General features: G+C 30.6%; 1 protein-coding gene across 13 annotated transcripts in view; it reads right to left on the bottom strand.

Annotated features, from left to right (window-relative positions):
- The window catches only part of LOC142238735 (uncharacterized), a 109,874-nt gene that overhangs the window by 34,234 nt on the left and 53,523 nt on the right, over positions 1-22,117 (bottom strand). The window contains exons 3-4 of one of the 13 annotated variants that reach the window (XM_075310452.1): positions 2,595-2,967; positions 2,156-2,492 (exon numbers count right to left, since the gene is read on the bottom strand). The exons of 9 other annotated variants lie outside the window; for them this stretch is intronic. In XM_075310452.1, coding sequence (XP_075166567.1) covers positions 2,280-2,492; positions 2,595-2,967 — 586 coding nt within the window. In that variant the 3' untranslated portion in view covers positions 2,156-2,279. Of the gene's footprint in view, positions 1-2,155; positions 2,493-2,594; positions 2,968-9,736; positions 9,959-10,034; positions 10,408-14,991; positions 15,354-15,439; positions 15,813-20,255; positions 20,674-20,960; positions 21,331-22,117 lie in introns of those variants that run through there. 3 more of the 13 variants (XM_075310453.1, XM_075310450.1, XM_075310449.1) reach the window with 3 other exon arrangements.

Raw genomic sequence — 22,117 nt, 5'->3', positions numbered from 1 at the left:
AAATTTTGTCAAAATTTTATTTCTATAGAAAAATTTTTCAAAATTTTATTTCTATAGAAAATGTTGTCAACATTTTATTTCTGTAGAAAATTTGATTTCTATAGTAAATTTTATCAAAATTTTATTTCCATAATAAATTTGATAAAATTTTATTTTGTCAAAATTTTATTTCTATAGAAAGTTTTGTCAACATTTTATATCTGTAGAAAATTTTGTCAAAACTTCAAAATCAAAATTTTATTTCTGTAGAAAATTTTGTCAAAATTTATGTACAGAAAATTTTGTCAAAATTTTATTTGTATAGAAAATTTTGTTAAAATTTTATTTCTATCGAAAATTTTGTCAAAATTTTATTTCTATAGAAAATTTTGTCAAAATTTTATTTCTATAGAAAATTTTGTCAAAATTTTATTTCTATAGAAAATTTTGTCAAAATTTTATTTCTATAGAAAATTTTGTCAAAATTTTATTTCTATAGAAAATTTTGTCAAAATTTTATTTCTACAGAAAATATTGTCAAAATTTTATTTCTATAGAAAATGTTGTCAAAATTTAAAAACAAAAAAAGGTGCTAAAATTACATAATATAAAATTTAAAGACTATTGTAAAAGTATACGTATATTTAAATCTAGACCGACTTGGACATTTTTTTTAATTTTCAAAAAAAATCTTATTTTGCAATTTTTTTTTTTGTATTGAAAAATTTATTTCTTTCTGCAGAAGATTTTGTAAAAATTTTGTTACTGCGAAAATTTTGTAAACATTTTATTTCTATAGAAAATATTTTCCAAATTTTATTTCTATAGGAAATTTTGTCAAAATTTTATCTCTATAGAGATAAAATTTTTTGACAAAAAATTTTGACATTTTATTCCTGTAGAAAATTTTGTCAAAATTTTATTTCTATACTAAATTTTATCAAAATTTTATTTCTATAGTAAATTTTATAAAAATTTTATTTCTATAATAACATTTTATTTCCATAGTAAAAATTTTATTTCTATAGAAAATTTTGTCAAAATTTTATTTCTATAGAAAATTATGGCAAAATTTTATTTCTATAGAAAATTTTGTCAAAATTTTATTTTTATAGAAAATTTTGTCAAAATTTGTCAAAATTTGTCAAAATTTTATTTCTATAGAAAAATTTGTCAACATTTTATTTCTATAGAAAATTTTGTCAAAATTTTATTTCTATAGTAAATTTTATAAAAATTTTATTTCTATGTTATTATTATTTCCAAAATTTTATTTCCATAGTACAAATTTTATTTCTTGTTGTTGTCAAAATTTTATTTCTATAGAAAATTATGGCAAAATTTTATTTCTATAGAAAATTTTGTCAAAATTTTATTTCTATAGAAAATTTTGTCAAAATTTTATTTCTACAGAAAATATTGTCAACATTTTATTTCTATAGAAAATTTTGTCAAAATTTCATTTCTATAGAAAATTTTATCAAATTTTTATTTCTATAGAAAATTTTGTCAAAAGCACTATTGCTAAAGACATCTTGTGTGTATTTCGTCTCCTTTTGGGCGTTTCAAATGTATACACTATCTTATAATACTCTGTTTCTCATTGTGGCGGAAAAAAATCACATTTAACGTTTCACATTTGAGGACGAATGTGGTATAATATTCCTCTCAAAAATGTTGAGATCTTGTAATAAAAACCAAAAAATATCCTCGTTTTGGAATATGTTTATTTCTTCTATGCCCGCTATTTATAATTTTTAGAGCAGGGCAGAATAGTCTGTAAGGAATATTTTCCCTAGACGAAATAAATAAATAAATAACTCTAAATATATAGAGTAATTGTAACAAAAACGTACCAAATGGCTCGCGGTCGTGCCACGGTGCTTTTGGCATTCGAAATGTATCAAAAAAGCACAAAAGTGTCAACTTTATCAACCCTGTTTCACATACCATATTAAGCGGTTTATTGCGACGCCTGAAGATATGTAAAGAAAATTTTCTATAATTACCAAACCGGGCTCTCTTCAGATCTGGGAATTCGAAGGATTGATTGTCGATGAAATAAAGATAAAATGATTGTTGGGTTGGGTTTAGAGCTAGTTAAAAAAAATAACTTCAAAATTAAGTCACATCACAGTGGATCCCCACGATATATTTATAAATTAAACCACAGATATATGAACGAATTTTGATAGTATATTTAAAAGCCTTGGCTATGCCAATTTGTAAATCAATGAACTACGAGCATTACAGATATTTATTTTAATTTAAAATCCATGACTTAATTATTTTACATTCATTCAATATTCGTCGGTTCTATTCATTATTCCAAAATCGGCTTCAGATGGATTATACGGAATTGCCGATGGAAGTGAGCGTTTCTTCATAACAAGATTATATTCAGCAGGATGATGACGCCGATAGTGAGTGATACGATTCGATTTTGATTTAAAAGATGCCTCACAATAATCACATTTATATAAATCAATACCCGTATGTGTGGCCATGTGCTCCTGTAATAAGGAAGCAGAATTTATTAGAGATCTGGGAGCAGCAAAGAGTATAGCCAAAAAGAGAGAGAGTGGGAGATTGAGAGTGGAAGAATTAAAACTTACTTTCAATAATGTGGGAGTTTTAAAGGCTTTCTCACACATTGTACATTTGTGTTTCTTAACGGGATTATGTTTGAAATCGATATGCTTCTTTTTGGCCTCTCTTGTTGATGATACAAAACCACAGATCTCACAGCGATGTTCTTTGTCTGCATGCACGTGCATGTTCAAGACATGTCGTTGTAATGACCAACGACTTGAATACCATTTATTGCAATAACTGCATTGTTCGGGCACTTTTGGTTCATGGACTTTTTGTTTGTGCTTTTGCAGGGAATTGATTGAGGGCGTTACGGTACCGCATATATCGCAAATAATCTCATTAGGAGGTTTATGTATTTTAACATGATTTGTCAAAGACATTCTACATGAAAATCTGCAAAGACAATTAAATAGAAAATGTAGGATTCATAATTGCTGGAGTTTTGTATTTATCACAAATTTCAGATACAAAATTTTTACACTCAAAAAAAGAGTGTAAAAAAGAAAGAAAACTTTCTCAAAACATAATAATTCCATGACATAAGAAACATAATAATTTTCGATCATCTAACGATGATAAAATAATGCAGTGGTTACATACAGAAGTTCTTGGATTTTACACCATCTTTCAGCGCAGTTTACACTAAAAAAAGCATCGCCGGTTCCAAATATTTTGTCTTTACTTTAAAAATTTTGGTATTGATTCCGAGCCAAAGAAGCGGAGAATACAAGTAAGGATACTTTTAAGACACAATCCTCTTTTAAATTTGGGTTTTGTGTACTTGCTTCTAGGAAGCACATTTTAAATTTTCGTTTTATTTTTCAGGTTTTTTTCTTCATATGCTATCAAAGTCCTTTAAAACCGAGTTAACGACAACTTTATTTTCAAATTCAGACTCGACTTCCAGTTGAAATTGTGCTATGTTTAAAAAATAAATCTTCTTTAAAATAAAGTGTTGAATAACATGTCCTATATTTGAACGATTTTTTGCTTTGTAGCAAAGTCAAGTTGACCTTAGCCCAAAATTTTTTTCTTTCATGTTATGATACCCATTTTTAAGTCAAAGCACTTAATTATAAGGACAATATGAATATTGAATATTGGAAAAATTGTCGACATTTGGACAAGGAAAAAAACGTTATATTATGGGAGAATGCGTCTTCTACACGGTTGAAAAAGACTGTTTTTCATATGTTTGGCTATAAACATTATATGTTTGGAACACAAATTTTTAAACACAATATTTTTGAGTGCAAGCATATAATGTTCATTAACTAGCATAACATGTTTGGGACATATATGTTAATATGTTAGAACATATTATGTTTGGGACATAAAATGTTTGTAAATATAATATGCTTGAATGCAAACATATATTAATTTAGAAATAGCCTATAAACATATATGTGTTTAGTAGCTTGGAGCGCTACTTAACAGGGAGCGATATTGAATTAAGTTGGTGGTTGTTGCTTGTTATTACAAAATTAACATTTTATTTTTCCTTGGGCAATTGATCAGCTACTTCTTTGATCCTTACAAACTGTGTGGTCCGCTGTTCGAATCCCCGTCCGGCGAAAGGTAAAATTAAAATAAAAAAATCATAAAATTGAATAATTTCTTCTACAATGTTTGTATTACAGAAAAAGGTGCTAAGAACTAAAAAATCTCGTGGAAGTGAGAAAGATGTCGGGGAATATACAATTGGGCAGAAACAAAATTTTGAGCATTCAGGTCGAAAACCTATGTTGTTAGCACCTATATTACCTGTTTATTTTCATAATTCATTATGATTGTAAATATATAAATAAATAAATAAAATTTTGAGCACAATATTGTTTGGGAGAATTTTTTTTAAGCATATAATATTTTTGGGTACAAAATGCTTCCAAACATATTATGTGTTCACATAATAACATATTGTGTTTTGGAAGACAACATTATTGAATTTGGATGCAAAAATACAAAATGTTTGGAACTTAGACTACCCAAACATAAATTGTTTAGACCAATATGCTTTCAAACATATTATATATTGGAAGAGATCAAACATATAAATGTTTGGGCAATACCCAAAAATATATATGCTTGAAGCAAAATATGTTTGGGAGTATATGTTACAGAAGCGATTTTTTGTGAGCGTGTATGCTAAGCAAAATTTGCATTCGTATTTTAAAGACATGAAATCTTTGACCTCACGACAATATTTTTTTCAGTGTAATTGCCACATATGTTGCGACATGGAGGAGAGACCTCTTTTATATTGATCTACACTCAAAAAAGTTTATTTGAATTCAAAGATTTTGACCTTCCCTTAAGGATTTTGGTATTGATTCCGAGTCAAACATGCAGTTTTTTAAATAAACATATTTTTTAGGGAAATTTAAAACTAGGCTATATAAATTTAAAACTAGGCTACAGATCTCATTTATAGAATTTTCGTTCTTTTTTTTGCCATATATGGACAAAGGTACAAATAAACGTCAGTTTAAAAAATATAAATTATAATACTTCAAAGCATACTTAAAAAAAAACTTTAAATCCAGTATGAAAAATCCTCTAAATAACTATTGGTCTATTTTTCAAAGATTTTTAATCCAAAGACCCATATTTTTCTGTTAATATAAAGATTATTTCTTTACTTTAGGGAAAATTTGCCTTACTTCAAAGCAGCGTTGCCAGAATTGTTTCACCAAAAACCGCTAGATTTGTCCAAAAAAACTAGCCAAAAAAAAGCTAAAAAATGTTAAAAAATAGCTAGAAAAAAAAGCTAAATTTTTTTTATCAAAAGTCACATTTTTGATTGAAATTTAACAAACTTAATGACTTCATTTCACTTAAAATGCATATTATTTTAATTGTATTCATTTTATTTTCATTTCTGTGAGACTGTAAGAAAATCTAAGTTATATTAGCTATGTTTGCGTACTCGATACATTTTGATTACTATCATAAATTTTTACTGGAAGTCCTTCGTTTATATTTCCTAGTAAAAACATTTTTCCCAGTAAACTTGCGATTATCAGCTAGTTAATCATCAACAAGTCCAATATGCGATATATTGCACAATGTCACATAGAACTGCATTAGAAAATATCAATATATTTCGTTTTAACTGAATTAATGATAAAGTCGTGAACGTGTACACTTCTCCTAATATTACCCAAGAGAATAAAACCCATTCTAACTGTCTTGCAAGTTTATACTGAATAACTTTTATTCGAATACAAACCTATTGTTGTCCAATTTTCGTAAATGTAAATCCTTTCCATTAATAAATAGCAGATTTGTTTTGATCTTATCACAAAGAATTTTTTTATTGCATTTTTTTATGTTAAAAAAAATAATGCCACATTCAAAACTTTATTATTAATTTATTTATTATTATTATATAATTTCTATGTTCGGTTCCAAAGATTTTGTACACTAATGATTTTGGTATTGATTCCGAGTCAAATTTGAATTTATTCGTTTTTTTCAGCTTTTTCTTCATGAGCTATCATGCTTTAAAAACGTGCTAACGACAACTTAAATTTCCATATTCACACGCTCACAAAAAATCGCTTCTGTAACATATACTCCCAAACATATTTTGCTTCAAGCATATACATTTTTGGGTATTGCCCAAACATTTTTATACCCACCACCATAAAATGGTGACGGGGGTATAATAAGTTTGTCATTCCGTTTGTAACACATCGAAATATTGATTTCCGACTATATAAAGTATATATATTCTTGATCAGGGAGAAATTCTAAGACGATATAAGCATGTCCGTCTGTCCGTCTGTCTGTCTGTCTGTCTGTCTGTTGTAATCACGCTACAGCCTTCAATAATGGCGCTATCGACCCGAAATTTGGCACAGATTAGTTTTTTGTTTGCAGGCAGGTCAAGTTCGAAGATGGGCTATATCGGTCCAAGTTTTGTTATAGTCCCCATATAAACCGACCTCCCGATTTGGGGTCTTGGGCCTATAAAAACCGTAGTTTTTATCAGATTTGCCTGAAATTGGAAATCTAGAGGTATTGTGGGACCATAAAGAGGTGTGTCGAAAATGGTCCGTATCGGTCCATGTTTTAGTATAGCCCCCATATAGACCGATCTCCCGATTTTGCTTCTTAGGCGTCTAGAAACAGTATTTTCTATCCGATTTGTCTGAAATTGAAAATCTAGAGGTATTTTAGGACCATAAGGAGGTGTGTCGAAAATTGTTCGTATCGGTCCATGTTTTGATATAGCCCCCATATAGACCGATCACCCGATTTTGCTTCTTAGGCGTCTAGAAACAGTATTTTCTATCCGATTTGTCTGAAATTGAAAATCTAGAGGTATTTTAGGACCACAAGGAGGTGTGTCGAAAATTGTTCGTATCGGTCCATGTTTTGATATAGCCCCCATATAGACCGATCTCCCGATTTTGCTTCTTACGCGTCTAGAAACAGTATTTTCTATCCGATTTGTATGAAATTGAAAATCTAAAGGTATTTTGGGACCATAAAGAGGTGTGTCGAAAATGGTCCGCATCGGTCCATGTTTTGATATAGTCCCCATATAAACCGACCTCCCGATTTGGGGTCTTGGGCCTATAAAAACCGTAGTTTTTATCAGATTTGCCTGAAATTGGAAATCTAGAGGTATTTGAGGATCATAAAAAGGTGTGCCAAAAATGGTGCCCATTGGTCCATTTTTTGGTATAGGCCCCATATAGACCGATCTCCCATTTTGCTTCTTGGGCTTCTAGACACTATATTTACCATTCGCTTTGCCTGAAATTCTTGAGCTACAATAACTGTATTTATTACATGAGTTGCCTGAAATTCGAAATCTAGAGGTATTTTTAGACCACAATATGAGTGCCGAAATTGAGGTATATAGGTCCATTTTTTGGTATAACCCCCATATAAACTGATCTCTCGATTTTTACTTCTTGGGCGTCTAGCGACTATATTTTCTGGCCGATTTGTTTGAAATTGAAAATCTGGAGGTATTTTAAGATCACAAATATGTGAGTAGCAAATGGTGCCTATCGGTCCATGTTTTGGTATAGCCCCCATATACACCGATCTCCCGGCTTTATTTCTTGGGCTTCTAGAATCCGTAGTTTTTATCCGATTTGCTGGAAATTAGTAATCTATAATAAAATTTTAAACAAACGAAATTTCTTTTTCTTATAAAGTGTTTTCGTTTATTCAAGGATTGTCTCTAAAATTTGTGTCAAAAGAAAACTTTGCTTGTCTAAAATTACGTTTCTCAAAAAAGAAAACACTTCTTTCAGGGTATAGCAGGCGCACTGATCATGAAAATTGCTTCAAACTGAAAGTAAAAGTTCCAGATTTTACTCATCGTATTTAAATAAATGCGGAAAAATCTACTGATTTAAGATTTTAAATCAAGGCGTTATTTCAACATATACACGATATGTATATATTTTCTCTAAAACTCAAACAAAATTGGTTTTCATAAATCCAGAATCTTATCTGGTCTTCATAGGTAGAATCTTTAAAGTTTGTCTTCGGGACCTGGCTCGTTTGGGAGAAGATTTGTCATCAAACCCCCTACAATTCTATATATTATCAAGTAACCCACTACAACGAAGAGTTTTCATAGTAAACTATTATACTTGATTCATGGTGGTGGGTATTTAAAATTCGGCCCGGCCGAATTTACTGCTGTATATACTTGTTATGTTTGATCTCTACCAATATATAATATGTTTGAAAGCATATTGGTCTAAACAATATATGTTTGGGTAGTCTAAGTTCCAAACATTTTGTATTTTTGCATCTAAATTCAATAATGTTGTCTTCCAAAAAACAATATGTTATTATGTGACCATATAATATGTTTGGAAGCATTTTGCACCCAAAAATATTATATGCTTAAAAAAAAATTCTCCCAAACAATATTGTGCTCAAAATTTTATTTATTTATTTATATATTTACAATCATAATGAATTATGAAAATAAACAGGTAATATAGGTGCTAACAACATAGGTTTTCGACCTGAATGCTCAAAATTTTGTTTCTGCCCAATTGTATATTCCCCCACATCTTTCTCACTTCCACGAGATTTTTTAGTTCTTAGCACCTTTTTCTGTAATACAAACATTGTAGAAGAAATTATTCAATTGTATGATTTTTTTTATTTTAATTTTACTTTTTGCCGGACGGGGATTCGAACAGCGGACCACACAGTTTGTAAGGATCAAAGAAGTAGCAGATCAATTGCCCAAGGAAAAATAAAATGTAAATTTTGTAATAACAAGCAACAACCACCAACTTAATTCAATATGTGTTCCAAACATATAATGTTTATAGCCAAACATATGAAAAACAGTCTTTTCCATCCGTGCAGACTCGACTTTAAGTAGAAATTATTCTATGTTACGTTTTTAAAATTAAATGTTAAAAAACCTCTTCTATTTTTGAACGCTATTTTGGTTTGTGGTCAAGATACAAAAACTCCACATATTTAAAGCCTATTTCATGTTTCATGAAAAGATACCCATTTGTAAGTTGAATCACTTAACTATAAGGACAAAACGACTTTATCGGCTTTTGGACAAGGAAAACAGTTTATATAAGAGAAATTCACCAATATAACCAAAATTCGCGTTCATATTTTAAGGTCATGAAATCTTCGGCCTCACGAAAATATTTGTTCAGTGTACAAAGCAATTCACATTTCACAATTCAGATAAAAACGAAGTCTTATCCATATTTCAATAGGAACATGTCGAAAATAAAAAAAGCCAAAATAGCTAAAAGGGTCATGAAAAAAAGCCAGAAAAAAAGCTAAAAGCTAAATTCATTTTTTCCCCGCTAAACGTCTTCAAAAAAAAGCCAAATCTAGCGGGAAAAAAGCTAAATTGGCAACGCTGCTTCAAAGACATATTACTTTAGCGGAGGAAATCAAGTATTCGTAATATAAATTTAAAGAAAACAAGTCTTAAAGCAAAAGATTTATTTAGCTTTAATTTTTTAATTAAAATTTCTTTATTTTAAAGAAATGGTTTCCTTAATATTGCGTAATTTGGCTATCCTAAAATTGAGGTTTCGCAATTTTTCACATTAGGTCAATATTTTTTTAAGTGTAATCACAGTACAGTATACACCCTAACATTCTTCGAGCATTTGTTTTTTACACAAAAAAAAAAAAATAATTAAAAATTAAATAAATTTTATTCTTCCTTTAAATTTGACATATCCTGTATGGTTTCATAATTGGGTATAGCTGTCGGTCGAGCTCTTCTAAACATATTGGCATTATATTCCACGGGATGATGACGCCGATAGTGGGTTGAACGATTCGATTTCGATTTAAATGAAGCCGAACAATATGCACATGTATACAAATCAATTCCTGTATGGGTAGCGGTATGCTCCTAATATGAAAATTTAAATAAAAAAAAATTAAAAGCTTTTTCTTTTCGAAAAACCACAAACATTTCAGGGACTTACTTTGAGCAAAGTAGGTGTCTTAAAAGCTTTCTCACACATTGTACATTTATGTTTCTTTTCGGGATTATGTTTGAATTGCTTGTGACGGCGTTTGGCCTCTTTGGTCGATGATATAAACCCGCATATTTCACAGCGATGCTCATTAGATGCCGTCGTATGCATATTTAGAACATGGGTCAACATAAGGGATCGTGTTGTATACCATTTGCTGCAATAGTTACATTGTGCCGGCACCTTGGGGGCATGAACCTTTTTCTTATGCTTCTTTAGCGTATCAAGGGTGGGTGTGACTTTGGCACAAATTTCACAAATGAATTCTTTGGATGGATAATGATATTGCAGATGTCTAGTTAGATATTTTTCACATGCATATCTGAAATTGTAATGAAACACAAGACGGAGAGATAGGTTCAATTTCAGAATATGCATATTAAGAAATAGGATTGTCAGGTCGAAAACAAAAAAAAAATAGTCTTCAATCACGAAATTACTTGATCCAACTAATTTTTGTTTCAAATGTCTTCAATCACAGAATTATAGTATCAGATAAAAATTTAATTGAAAGTCAATAAAAAAAATTAATTGAAAGCCAATTAAAAAATTAATTGATACTATTAATTTTTACGATTGATTTTTGTTTCATTGAAATTTTTTTTCTATGAGTACACGCAGAGAAGGAATATGATCACCTCAAACATGTTTCAAGAGCAAAATGTTATTTTTGTATGGTGACCATGTAACATGTTTGTCGCTAAAATGTTATTTTATCGTCAAATATAACCTGCTTGCCGAAATCAGATACATGATTTTCGAGAAAATAACATGGTTGCGAAAACCATGTTACATGGTCACCACCCAAAAATAACATTTTGCTCTTAAAACATGTTTGAGGTGATCATATTCCTTCTCTGGGTGTATTTAGGGAATCTAAGGTGCTTTGAGAAATGGCTATGAAGTGATGAGGATACAACGCTATAACTTTGTATTCGTTGTTTCGATCAGGAGTTTATACCATATAAGACTACAACAATTTATCAATAAAATGTTTTGTTACTAAAAATCATAAATGTCATGAAAATATTAATGATAATAATTGCCTTCATAAAAATTCTTAAGCGATGTTGATTTCCCGGTACACTAAAAAAAGTTCATTTGAATACAAAGATTTTTACCTTCCCTTAAGAATTTTGGTATTGATTCCGAGCCAAAGATGCTGCTTCTTTAAAATTAAGAATTTTTTTTAGATTTAAATATTTTAGCTAGATAAATTTCTAATATAGACTTTATAAATTTAAAATTATGATACAGATTTCATTTATCGAGTTTTCATGTTCATATAAATGTCTCTTTAAAAATCCAAATTATAAAAGATACTTCAAAGCAAAAATTAAAAATTAAAAAAAAAAAATAAATAAATAAAACTTAAAACTTAAAACCAAACATGCAAAATCCTCGCAATAAGTATTAACCTATTTTTAAACTTTTTTATCTTAAATCCAAAAATCCAATATCCCAGTCAATTTAAAGATTATTTCTTTAAATCAAAAATGTTTTTTTTTTCTACTTTAAATAAAATTGATCTTACATCACAAACGTACGACTTTAACAGAGGGGCGTTATAGATTCGTGTCTCAATATTAAAGAAGCCAATTCCTAAAGTAAAGATGAACAACTTTCTTTTATATAAAATATATTTATTTTAACCCATTAACGCCCAAAATGAAACTGCCGGACAAAAATTGATTTTAGTGGTTTTTATTAACTCAGTAACGACTAAATAAAAAGAAAAAAGGGTGTCCCCATACACTCAAAAAAAAGTTTACTTGAATCCAAAGATTTTGACCTTGCTTTAAGGATTTTGGTATTGATTCCGAGCCAAAGATGCGGCTTCTTTAAAATAAAGAAATTTTTTAGCGTCTATCTGGCTTTAAATCTAGAACCACGGTTTATTAATAAGGTACTCACGTACAAACAAATGCCAGTTTACAAAATCCAAATTATAACGGATACTTCAAAGTTTCTTAATTCCAAAAAAAAAAAAATTAAACCAAAGACTCCAAATCCTCAAAACAAGTCTTAGCCTATATTTGAAGCGTTTTTATCTTAGATCGAAAGTTTCAATATTTCAGTTAATTTAAGGACAATTTCTTTAAATCAAAAATGTGTTTCTTCACTTTAAGGAAAATTAGCCTTAGTTCAAAGATATGCGGCTTTAACGGATGGACGCAAATTTACAAAATTTGTGTCCTAAATTTAATGGAAAAATTTTTTGAAGCAAAGATTATAAATAATTAAATAATAAATAATTAATTATATATAAATAAATAATTAAAGTTTCATAATTTTAAAGAAATTTGTCTTTAATATTTTGTAAATTTCGCATACTAAAATTTAGGTTGCGTAATCTTTAATATCACGTAAAGATTTTTTTCAGTGTATGAAGACATTGCGCATATTAAGTATGAAATTCTCCAAAAATGTCCATTACCTGGTAGCACAATTTTAAATTTATTTAAACAATAAACTTAACAGATTTATCTACATACAATCGAGATATTATATGCGAAGAATTATAGATTTTAGATTGCTTGGTACACATAAAACTTTTGAAAGTATTTTACAAAAGTTATCCGAATAATAACAAGACCGCACTGAATATGATACTTCCCAGGAAAAAAAGTGGAGCAAAATTGTCGCAGAAGCGATGAAATTAACATGGGCTTCCCAGCAAAAAAAAAGCGTCACCAAAAAAGTAGTGAAAATGTTCTTTTTGGATCCGGAAGTGGTGCAAAATTGGCGCAGAAGCGATGAATTTAACACGGGCTTGTCATAGGACGGATGTCCACCATTTCAAATGCCGTTGCACTGAATTTGCAGCACTTCTTAAGGTGTAATCCGAATTCAGTGTTTTGGATGTAAATTAGAAAATTTTGCAATAATTTGCCAAATAAATAATTTTTTTATTTTTTTTTTTATGATTTTAAAGCACTGTTCCGCTTGTCTGAAACGTTTGAAATCAAATATTTTAAAAAATTGGCAATTTTTCTAGAATGGATTTAGCATATTTTTTTGAAAAAATTTAATAATTTGTACCATTTTATTACTCCTTATTCTGTTTTTAACCTATTTGAAACAAAAAAAATTTAAATTTCCTTTCAAAAATTTGAAAAAAGCGAAAAGAACTTCCTGAGTAGTTAAAATAAAGAACATGTTTGGGAGAACATTTTTGGAAGTGCTTTTAAAGTTGTGCCTTTAGAAGCACTTCCAATTTTTTTTGCTGGGTTGTCATAGGACGGGTGTCCACCATTTCAACAGTACTAAATTCGCATTACTTCTTAAAGGTGGGTATTAATTTCGAGTTTAGCCGCTAAAATCGTAATTTTTCACTAAAGTGAAAACTAAATCAGTAAAAAAAGGTATAAAATTAGACATTTTTGTTTCAGATTTCATTATAACTTGATGGGGAATAGCCCAAAGCAAATTTTTATGAAGTTTGTATTCCTTAAAATGGATTATTAAAGAAAAGTAATCGTGAAAAAATGACGATTTTAGCGGCTAAACTCGAACTTAATACCCACCTTACGGAGTGATGCGAATTCAGTGTTTTGAATGGATTTAGCTTGTTTTTCGGCCAAATTTAAATAATTTTTACCATTTTATTAATTCTTAATTTTAACCTATTTGAAATAAAAAAATTTAAATTTCCTATTAAAAATATGAAAAAAGCCACCCATCAAAAAAAGGGTCGCCCAAAAAGTAATGGAAATGTTTTTTTTGGATCCGGAAGTGGTGCAAAATTGAAGCAGAAGCGATGAATTTAACATGGGTTTGTCATAGGACGGAATTTATGAATTCTTTAACTGTTTTTAATAATAATATTTTTAGAAATACGAAAAAAGTATGTTATAACAAATTGAATGAAAAGAACTTCCTGTGTAGTTAAAATAAAGAACATCATTGGGAGTATATCTTTTGGAAGTGCTTTTAAAGTTGTGCCTTTAGAAGAACTTCCAAATTTTTTTGCTGGGCAGTTATAAAAAAAAGTGACTCAAATGAACCTGCACCCAGAGAAGGAATATGATCACCTCAAACATGTTTTAAGAGCAAAATGTTATTTTTGGGTGGTGACCATGTTTTCGCAACCATGTTATTTTCTCGGAAATCATGTATCTGATTTCGGCAAGCAGGTTAAATTTGACGATAAAATAACATTTTAGTGATAAACATGTTACATGGTCACCATACAAAATTAACATTTTGCTCTTGAAACATGTTTGAGGTGATCATATTCCTTCTCTGCGTGTGTGCAGTTTAAATAAAGAACATCTTTGGGAGAACATATTTGGGAGTGCTTTTAAAGTTGTGGCTATAGAAGAACTTCCACAATTTTGTTGGGTTGTTTATCGAATGCGACCAAGTGTCTTTGTTTATAGATAAGATATAGTATAAAGCTGTCATACAAAAATAACGGCTAGCTCATAGTTTGACTTTAAACAGGTGTCCTCACATGGGGTGAGAGGGCGGTAATGGGTTAAAGAAAAATGTGCTTAATATTGTATAAATTCCGTGTCCTAAAATTTAGGTTGCATAATCTATCCATATAAGATCAATATTTTTTCAGTGTAGACACAAAACTCTTCGTTTTACATGTTTGTAACGAGATAGTGACAATGATAAACGTACTTCATAAGATTTGAAATATATTCTGAATGATATTTGATGTTACTTATTTTCCCTAATCCTAAAAGTATGCAATGGCAAACAACTTCTAAAATTTTTGATTATTAATCAAATTGTTAAATAGAAGACCATTATTCATTATTTAAAGATATATTCTAAATGCATTCTGTATATATCGACCATACATCATATTTGATGTTCATTAACTTCATTATGCATAACCCTAAAAGTATGCAATACCAAAAAAAAAACTTCTAAAATGATTAATTAATAATCATTTTTGTTTAATAGAAGACCTTTATTCATTATTTAAAGATATATTCTAAATGCTTTATGTATATATGGACTATACATGAATTCATTACATTTACATTCTTAAGGATTTTCTAAAGAAATAGAAAATATTTATTTGTTCTCTCTCTGTAAATGAGCCTGTTCACTGGTATTTGGTGCTATATCGGTAAAATTTAAATCATAGCTTGGTATGGCTGATGGCAAATCTCTGCGTACAACAGTGGCATTATATTCCGCTGGATGATGGCGACGATAGTGAGTGTATCGATTCGATTTCGATTTAAAGGATGCCTCACAATATGCACAACTATACAAATCGATTCCCGTATGAGTAGCCATATGCTCCTGCAAGAAGCCATTATTATTATGTATTCGGAACAATTAGAAGTAGTAGAAGAAGAAGAAGAGATCAAGGGATGGGGGGGACTTACTTTTAATAAAGTTGGCGTTTTGAAAGCTTTCTCACACATCGTACATTTATGCCTCTTTTCGGGATTATGCTTGAATCGTTTGTGTTGTCTTAAGGCCGTTCTCGTTGTCGATTTAAAACCACAAATCTCACAGCTATGGTCCTGACCAGCCGTTGTATGCATATTTAAGACATGTCTCAACATATGAGATCGTGCAGCATACCATTTGCCACAGTATTTGCATTGTGTTGCCACTTTGGGAGCGTGAACCTTTTTCTCATGCTTCTTTAGGGTATCGAGTGTGGGCTTGACCGCTCCACATATTTCACAAATAAACTCTTTGGAAGGATAATGATATTTGAGATGTCTAGCCAAATACTGTTCGCAGGCATATCTGAAATTGTAATGAAACATAATAGTTCATTTTCAGAATATGCCAAAACAATTGAAATTCTAACAGAGATTTGATAAAGAAGAGAACAAAAATTAGTTAATACCATAATGTATGCTTGAAAATCCCACTGTTTTATAGCACTATCTTTACACTGAAAAAAATATTTACGTGATATTAAAGATTACGTAACCTAAATTTTTGGGATGCGAAATTTACAAAATATTAAGGACAAATTTCTTTAAAACAATGAAATTTTAATTAAAATAAAGTTTATAATCTTTGCTTCAAAAATTTTTTTTCATTAAATTTAGGACACAAAGTTTGTAAATTTGCGTCCCTCCGTTAAAGTCCTGTCTTTGAACTAAGGCTGATTTTCCTTAAAGTAAAGAAACTCATTTTTGCTTTAAAGAAATTGTCCTTAACTTAACTGAAATATTGAAAGTTAGATTTAAGATAAACACGCTTCAAATATAGGCTAAGACTTATTTTGAGGATTTAGCGTTTTTGGAATTAAGAAAATATTTTTTACTTTGAAGTATCCGTTATAATTTGGATTTTAAAACTGGCATTTGTTTGTACGTGAGTACCTTTATTAATAAACCGCGAAAAGAGAATGAAAATTTGATATATGAGATCTGTATCCTAATTTTAATTTTATAGATCCTAGATTTAAGGCCAGATAGATCCCTAAAAAATGTGTTTATTTTAAAGAAGCCGCAGCTTGGAATCAATACCAAAATCCATAAGAGAAGGTCAAAATCTTTGAATCCAAGTACAATTTTTTTGAATGCAAATAAAGACATTTTAATGAAGCTGTCCTATTTCGGTCCAAAGATTAATTGAATTTTCTTTAAGCCAAGAATGTTTTAATTACATTAAATTCTTCAAAAATATGTAACCCAATGACAGAAATGCATTTTTCATTTTTGTGTCCTTAAATGCACTAATAGAAAAATTTTCGTTATATTAACGAAATGTGTCGTTAAAAGTCAGCCAATGAAACAAATTCATTAATACAACGAAATTTTTCGTTATTATAACGAATTTTCTGTTAATTAACGTAACGTTTCGTACTATTAACGAATATTTTCATTGCATTAATGAAAATGTTTCGTTATATCAATGAAAATATTTCGTTGGCTGTGTTTTAATGAAATTTTCTTTGTGTGTGAAGGCTTGCTAGTACACTGCAGAAAGTTTGCCACATCCAAAGAAAATGTTATAATTTTTGGTCTGATAACAACGCAAGGATGCTAAGTATTATTATGTTAACAACAATTTTACGTAGTAAATCGCTATTAAATCTTCGTTTGGCTTACATGATAAACTGAAAACAATATTGTCGTAAGCAACAAGATTTCATGTCCTTAAATTAAGTATTTGCTTAGCATAGAAGAAACATTTTCTGATATAAAGTTTTTTTTGTCCAAAAGTAACAGGTTGGCTGATAAGTCCCCGGTCTAACAAAGAAAAACACATTTTTTTGTCAAAATTCGTTTTTATTTTTCAACATATGTAGTTCCCTTCAAGAGCGATACAATGATTATAACGACCTTCCAATTTTTTGATACCATTTTGGTAGTACTCCTTCGGTTTTGCCTCAAAATAGGCCTCAGTTTCGGCGATCACCTCTTCATTGCAACCAAATTTTTTCCCTGCGAGCATCCTTTTGAGGTCTGAGAACAAGAAAAAGTCGCTGGGGGCCAGATCTGGAGAATACGGTGGGTGAGGAAGCAATTCGAAGCCCAATTCATGAATTTTTGCCATCGTTCTCAATGACATGTGGCACGGTGCGTTGTCTTGGTGGAACAACACTTTTTTCTTCTTCATATGGGGCCGTTTTGCCGCGATTTCGACCTTCAAACGCTCCAATAACACCATATAATAGTCACTGTTGATGGTTTTTCCCTTCTCAAGATAATCGATAAAAATTATTCCATGCGCATCCCAAAAAACAGAGGCCATTACTTTGCCAGCGGACTTTTGTGTCTTTCCACGCTTCGGAGACGGTTCACCGGTCGCTGTCCACTAAGCCGACTGTCGATTGGACTCACGAGTGTAGTGATGGAGCCATGTTTCATCCATTGTAACATATCGACGGAAAAACTCGGGTGTATTACGAGTTAACAGCTGCAAACACCGCTCAGAATCATCAACACGTTGTTTTTGGTCAAATATGAGCTCGCGCGGCTCCCATTTTGCACAGAGCTTCCGCATATCCAACTATTGATGAATGATATGATCAACACGTTCCTTTGATATCTTTAAGGCCTCTGCTATCTCGATCAACTTCATTTTACGGTCATTCAAAATCATTTTGTGGATTTTTTTTTGATGCTATCGTCGGTAGCCACCTATTTCGGGCGTCCACTGCGTTCACCGTCCTCCGTGCTCATTTCACCACGCTTGAATTTTGCATACCAATCAATTGTTGTTGAGTCCGGAAACTCATTATCAATCCAAGTTTATGCATCCACCGTATTTTTTCCCTTCAGAATACAGTATTTTATCAAAATACGAAATTTCTTTTTTTCCATTTTTTCACAATAACAAAAGTTGCTTCACAAAAGACGCTCTATCTCACAAACTAATTGACTTACAGACGCCAAATTTTGACACGAATCATTTGAGGGTTGGTACTATATAAAAATAATATGCATTTAATACTAGCGACGCCATCTATGTGTCAGACCGGGGACTTATCAGCCAATCTGTTAGATAAACGTTTCATTGAAGACGTTTTGTCCTTAGAGTTAGGTGCTTCGTCTTTAAAATAGGTATCTTTACATGAAATAAAATTTGGATTGAACCAAAGATCAACATGGCTTTAATAATTCTGAAAAATTCTTCAAAATTAATAAAAGATACGTTTTACTTGAAAAATTCCATAATTTATATTAGTATAAATGAATTGCGTCTTATCCTTAGTGTATTTCTTCGCTTCTTTAGATGGGATTCAATACCAAAATAATTTAAGTACTAAAAAAACTTTGGAATTTGGGTAGGTTAGGTTAGGTGGCAGCCCGACGTATCAGGCTCACTTAGACTATTCAGTCCATTGTGATACCACAGTGGTGAACTTCTCTCTGCACACAAAAAACATTTTTTCTGATTCAATCACGAAATTAATTGATCCAGTTAATTTTTAATTGAAATGTCTTCAATCACAGAAATGATAGTATCAATTAAAAAATTAATTGAAGGTCAATTAAAAAGTTAATTGATCCAATTAAAAAATTAATTGATACTATTATTTTTGTGATTGATTTTTGTTTCAATTAAAAAAATTTGTTGAATCAATTAAATTTTTAATTGAATATTTTTTAAAACTCAATTAAAATTTTAATTGGAAAAATTATCGCGAAATTTTTTTTTGTGTGTGCCCGATTCTATGTTAAGCTCAATGACAAGGGACCTCCTTTTTATAACCGAGTACGAACGGCGTTTCACATTGCAGTGAAACCACTTAGAGAAGCTTTGAAACACACAGAAATGTCACCAGCATTACTGAGGTGGGATAATCCATTGCTGAAAAACTTTTTGATGTTCGGTCGAAGCAGGAATAGAACCCACGACCTTTTGTATGCAATATGCAAGGCAGGCGTGCTAACCTTTGCAACACGGTGGAATCGGGTAAGGTTCAGTGTACTAAGAAAATATCTAAAATTATAAAATTTTTCATGATATAACATAGCAGTTCATAAATTTCCTTAAAAAATAAAAAAATCCAAAACGAATGGAAAAAGAAGAGGAAGCACGCTCAAAATAAACCCAGCCAACTACACTCAAATCGATGATTTGACAGTGGGATAGGAAAAGAGATATGTTTATTTCGAATTTATTTCGGCATAAGCCGGCTATCATGCAAAACCTTTTTTCGGAAGGTTCAAGTGTGGTTCATTGGTGGGTTTAATGAACTGCCTGAATTTATTTGGATAATTGGTTGATAGTTTTGCTGCAAGTAGAGGATGCTGATGAGGAATGTGGTAATTCCGAAACGTGCGTCCATCCAACCATCTTGCAGTCTATAGGGCTTTGCCCAAATAAATTTGACAAACATTCTTTTCCTCTGTTGGTTAAGCTACACTTGCAGTTTAGTCAATGTATGGTTTTAAGCTGAAATAAAAAACAACAACAATCCATAAATTAGATAAAACTCAATTTTTTTCTACGTATACTTTTTTCCTCCGAAACGAAATTTTAGACAAAGAAAATCTTCTTTAATGTAACGCATTTTCTGTAGGAGCTAATAAATTGGAATTTATGACAAACGGTGCAACAATTGTCTCAAAAGAAATTTTTGTTTATCTAAAGGTTCGTTCCTCAGAAAAGAAAACTCTTTCAGTGTACCTCTATGTTCTCCCAATTTCCCTAATACAACACTCCCTTTTCCCCTTTCCAAAAGAAACACCCATATAACATATAACCGTTACTTGCAGTAAGTTTTTTTTTTTTCTTGAAACAAATGTTCATTTTATTAATTGTTGTCTTAAAAAAATTGTTTAAACTTTATAATTTTGAGGAAAAGAAATAACAAACAAAATTATACATTTGTGATGATTTTGGCAAAATTGCACTTTATAAAGATTTCCCTACATGTATAGAGATGAATCTATACCATATCCTGTTGCTGATCATCACTATTAGACGGTTGTATTGTGTCATAATCTGGCAAAGGAGCTATAGCAGGGGCATCGTATTTTGGTATAGCCGTAGGACGTGGCCTTCTAATCATATTTGCATCATATTCCACTGGATGATGGCGTCGATAATGAGTCGAACGATTTGATTTTGATTTGAATGTTGCATCACAATAAGCGCAACTATACAAGTCTATTCCAGTATGAGTAGCCAGATGCTCCTGCAAGAAGCCCATTGTTAACAACATTAGCAAGAATTGATTAAAATTTTAGCTAATAAAACACACACACACAAGAAAAACGTCTTTCCGAAACGAAATTTCTTAGACAAAACCATAATTCCATTTGTTATAAAATAATTTCTTTAAAAACTAAATTTATGGCTACAAATTTCTTTTAAAGGCCATGCAGAACTTGATGTGTCTAAGTCTTAATTTCAGGAAAAACTGTATTTTCTTGCTGTGTGTGATATATGTGAGTAAATATGAATATTTTTAATGGAACTTACTTTCAGTAGAGTGGGTGTTTTGAAAGCTTTCTCACACATGTTACATTTATGTCTCTTTTCGGGATTATGTTTGAAGCGTTTATGCTGCCTAGTGGCAGATCGCGTTGACGATACAAAACCACATATATCACAGCGATGTTCACTATCAGCCGTCGTATGCATATTCAATACGTGCCTAAGCATAAGAGATCGGGTCACGTACCATTTGCCACAATACGTACATTGTGCTGGTATTTTGGGAGCATGCACCTTTTTCATGTGTCTTTTGAGAACGGCAAGAGTTGGTGTAACTTTGCCACATGATTCGCAGATATACTCTTTGGAAGGATGGAATTTTTGATGATTGATCAATAATTTTTCACATGAAAATCTGAAATTGTAACGAAACATTGAGGAGTTCAATTTCAGAATACCCAAACATTTTACAATGAGAGAGAGAGAGAGAGAGAGAAAGAGAATATATAAGAGTTGCTATTACAAATAGTGAACGAGGGATAGAGTTGAGAGACATCCGGTGAGATTTATCTTTTTTTATAATGTTACATGTGTCACCCTGTATTACTTTAGCTTGACTTTAATTTGATTTTTTTTATTTACTTGTTCTAACAATCAAATCTTATTAGGGACTCGTAACTTTCAATCGGTATTAAATAGATTCGGAAAAAAGCTTATTCAAATGAAAAGATTGTGTTTCTTTCGGCTAGATTTCATTTACGATCAGCTAAAGATGAAAGGTTTTCATTTCATTTTTTTTTCAATTTATTATTTTTCTATAATTTTTGGGTTTCTCAATAAATTCTAAATTTCTAAATGCACCTACACTGAGAAAAATATTTACCTAATACGAAGGATTATGCAACGTAAAATACACAATTTACACAAAATTTCTTTAAAATAAAAATATTTTAATTAAAAAAGTTCATAATCTTTGCTTTAAGAATTGTTTTCTTTAAATTTACGACACGAATCTTTGAAATTTGCTTCCCTTCGTTAAAGTCGTATATCTTTGAAATAAGGAAAATGTCCTTTAAAGTAAAGAAAACAAGTATATATAGCAGTAAGTTCAGCCGGGCCGAATTTTAAATACCCACCACCATGAATCAAATATTATAGTTTCCTTTGAAAATGACAGATACGCAAGCATAGCAGTGCACTTC

This window comes from Haematobia irritans, chromosome 5 (assembly GCF_050003625.1).
Source record: "Haematobia irritans isolate KBUSLIRL chromosome 5, ASM5000362v1, whole genome shotgun sequence".
NCBI classification, from domain to species: Eukaryota; Metazoa; Arthropoda; class Insecta; order Diptera; family Muscidae; genus Haematobia; species Haematobia irritans.
This window is presented reverse-complemented; position numbering and strand designations above follow the sequence as displayed.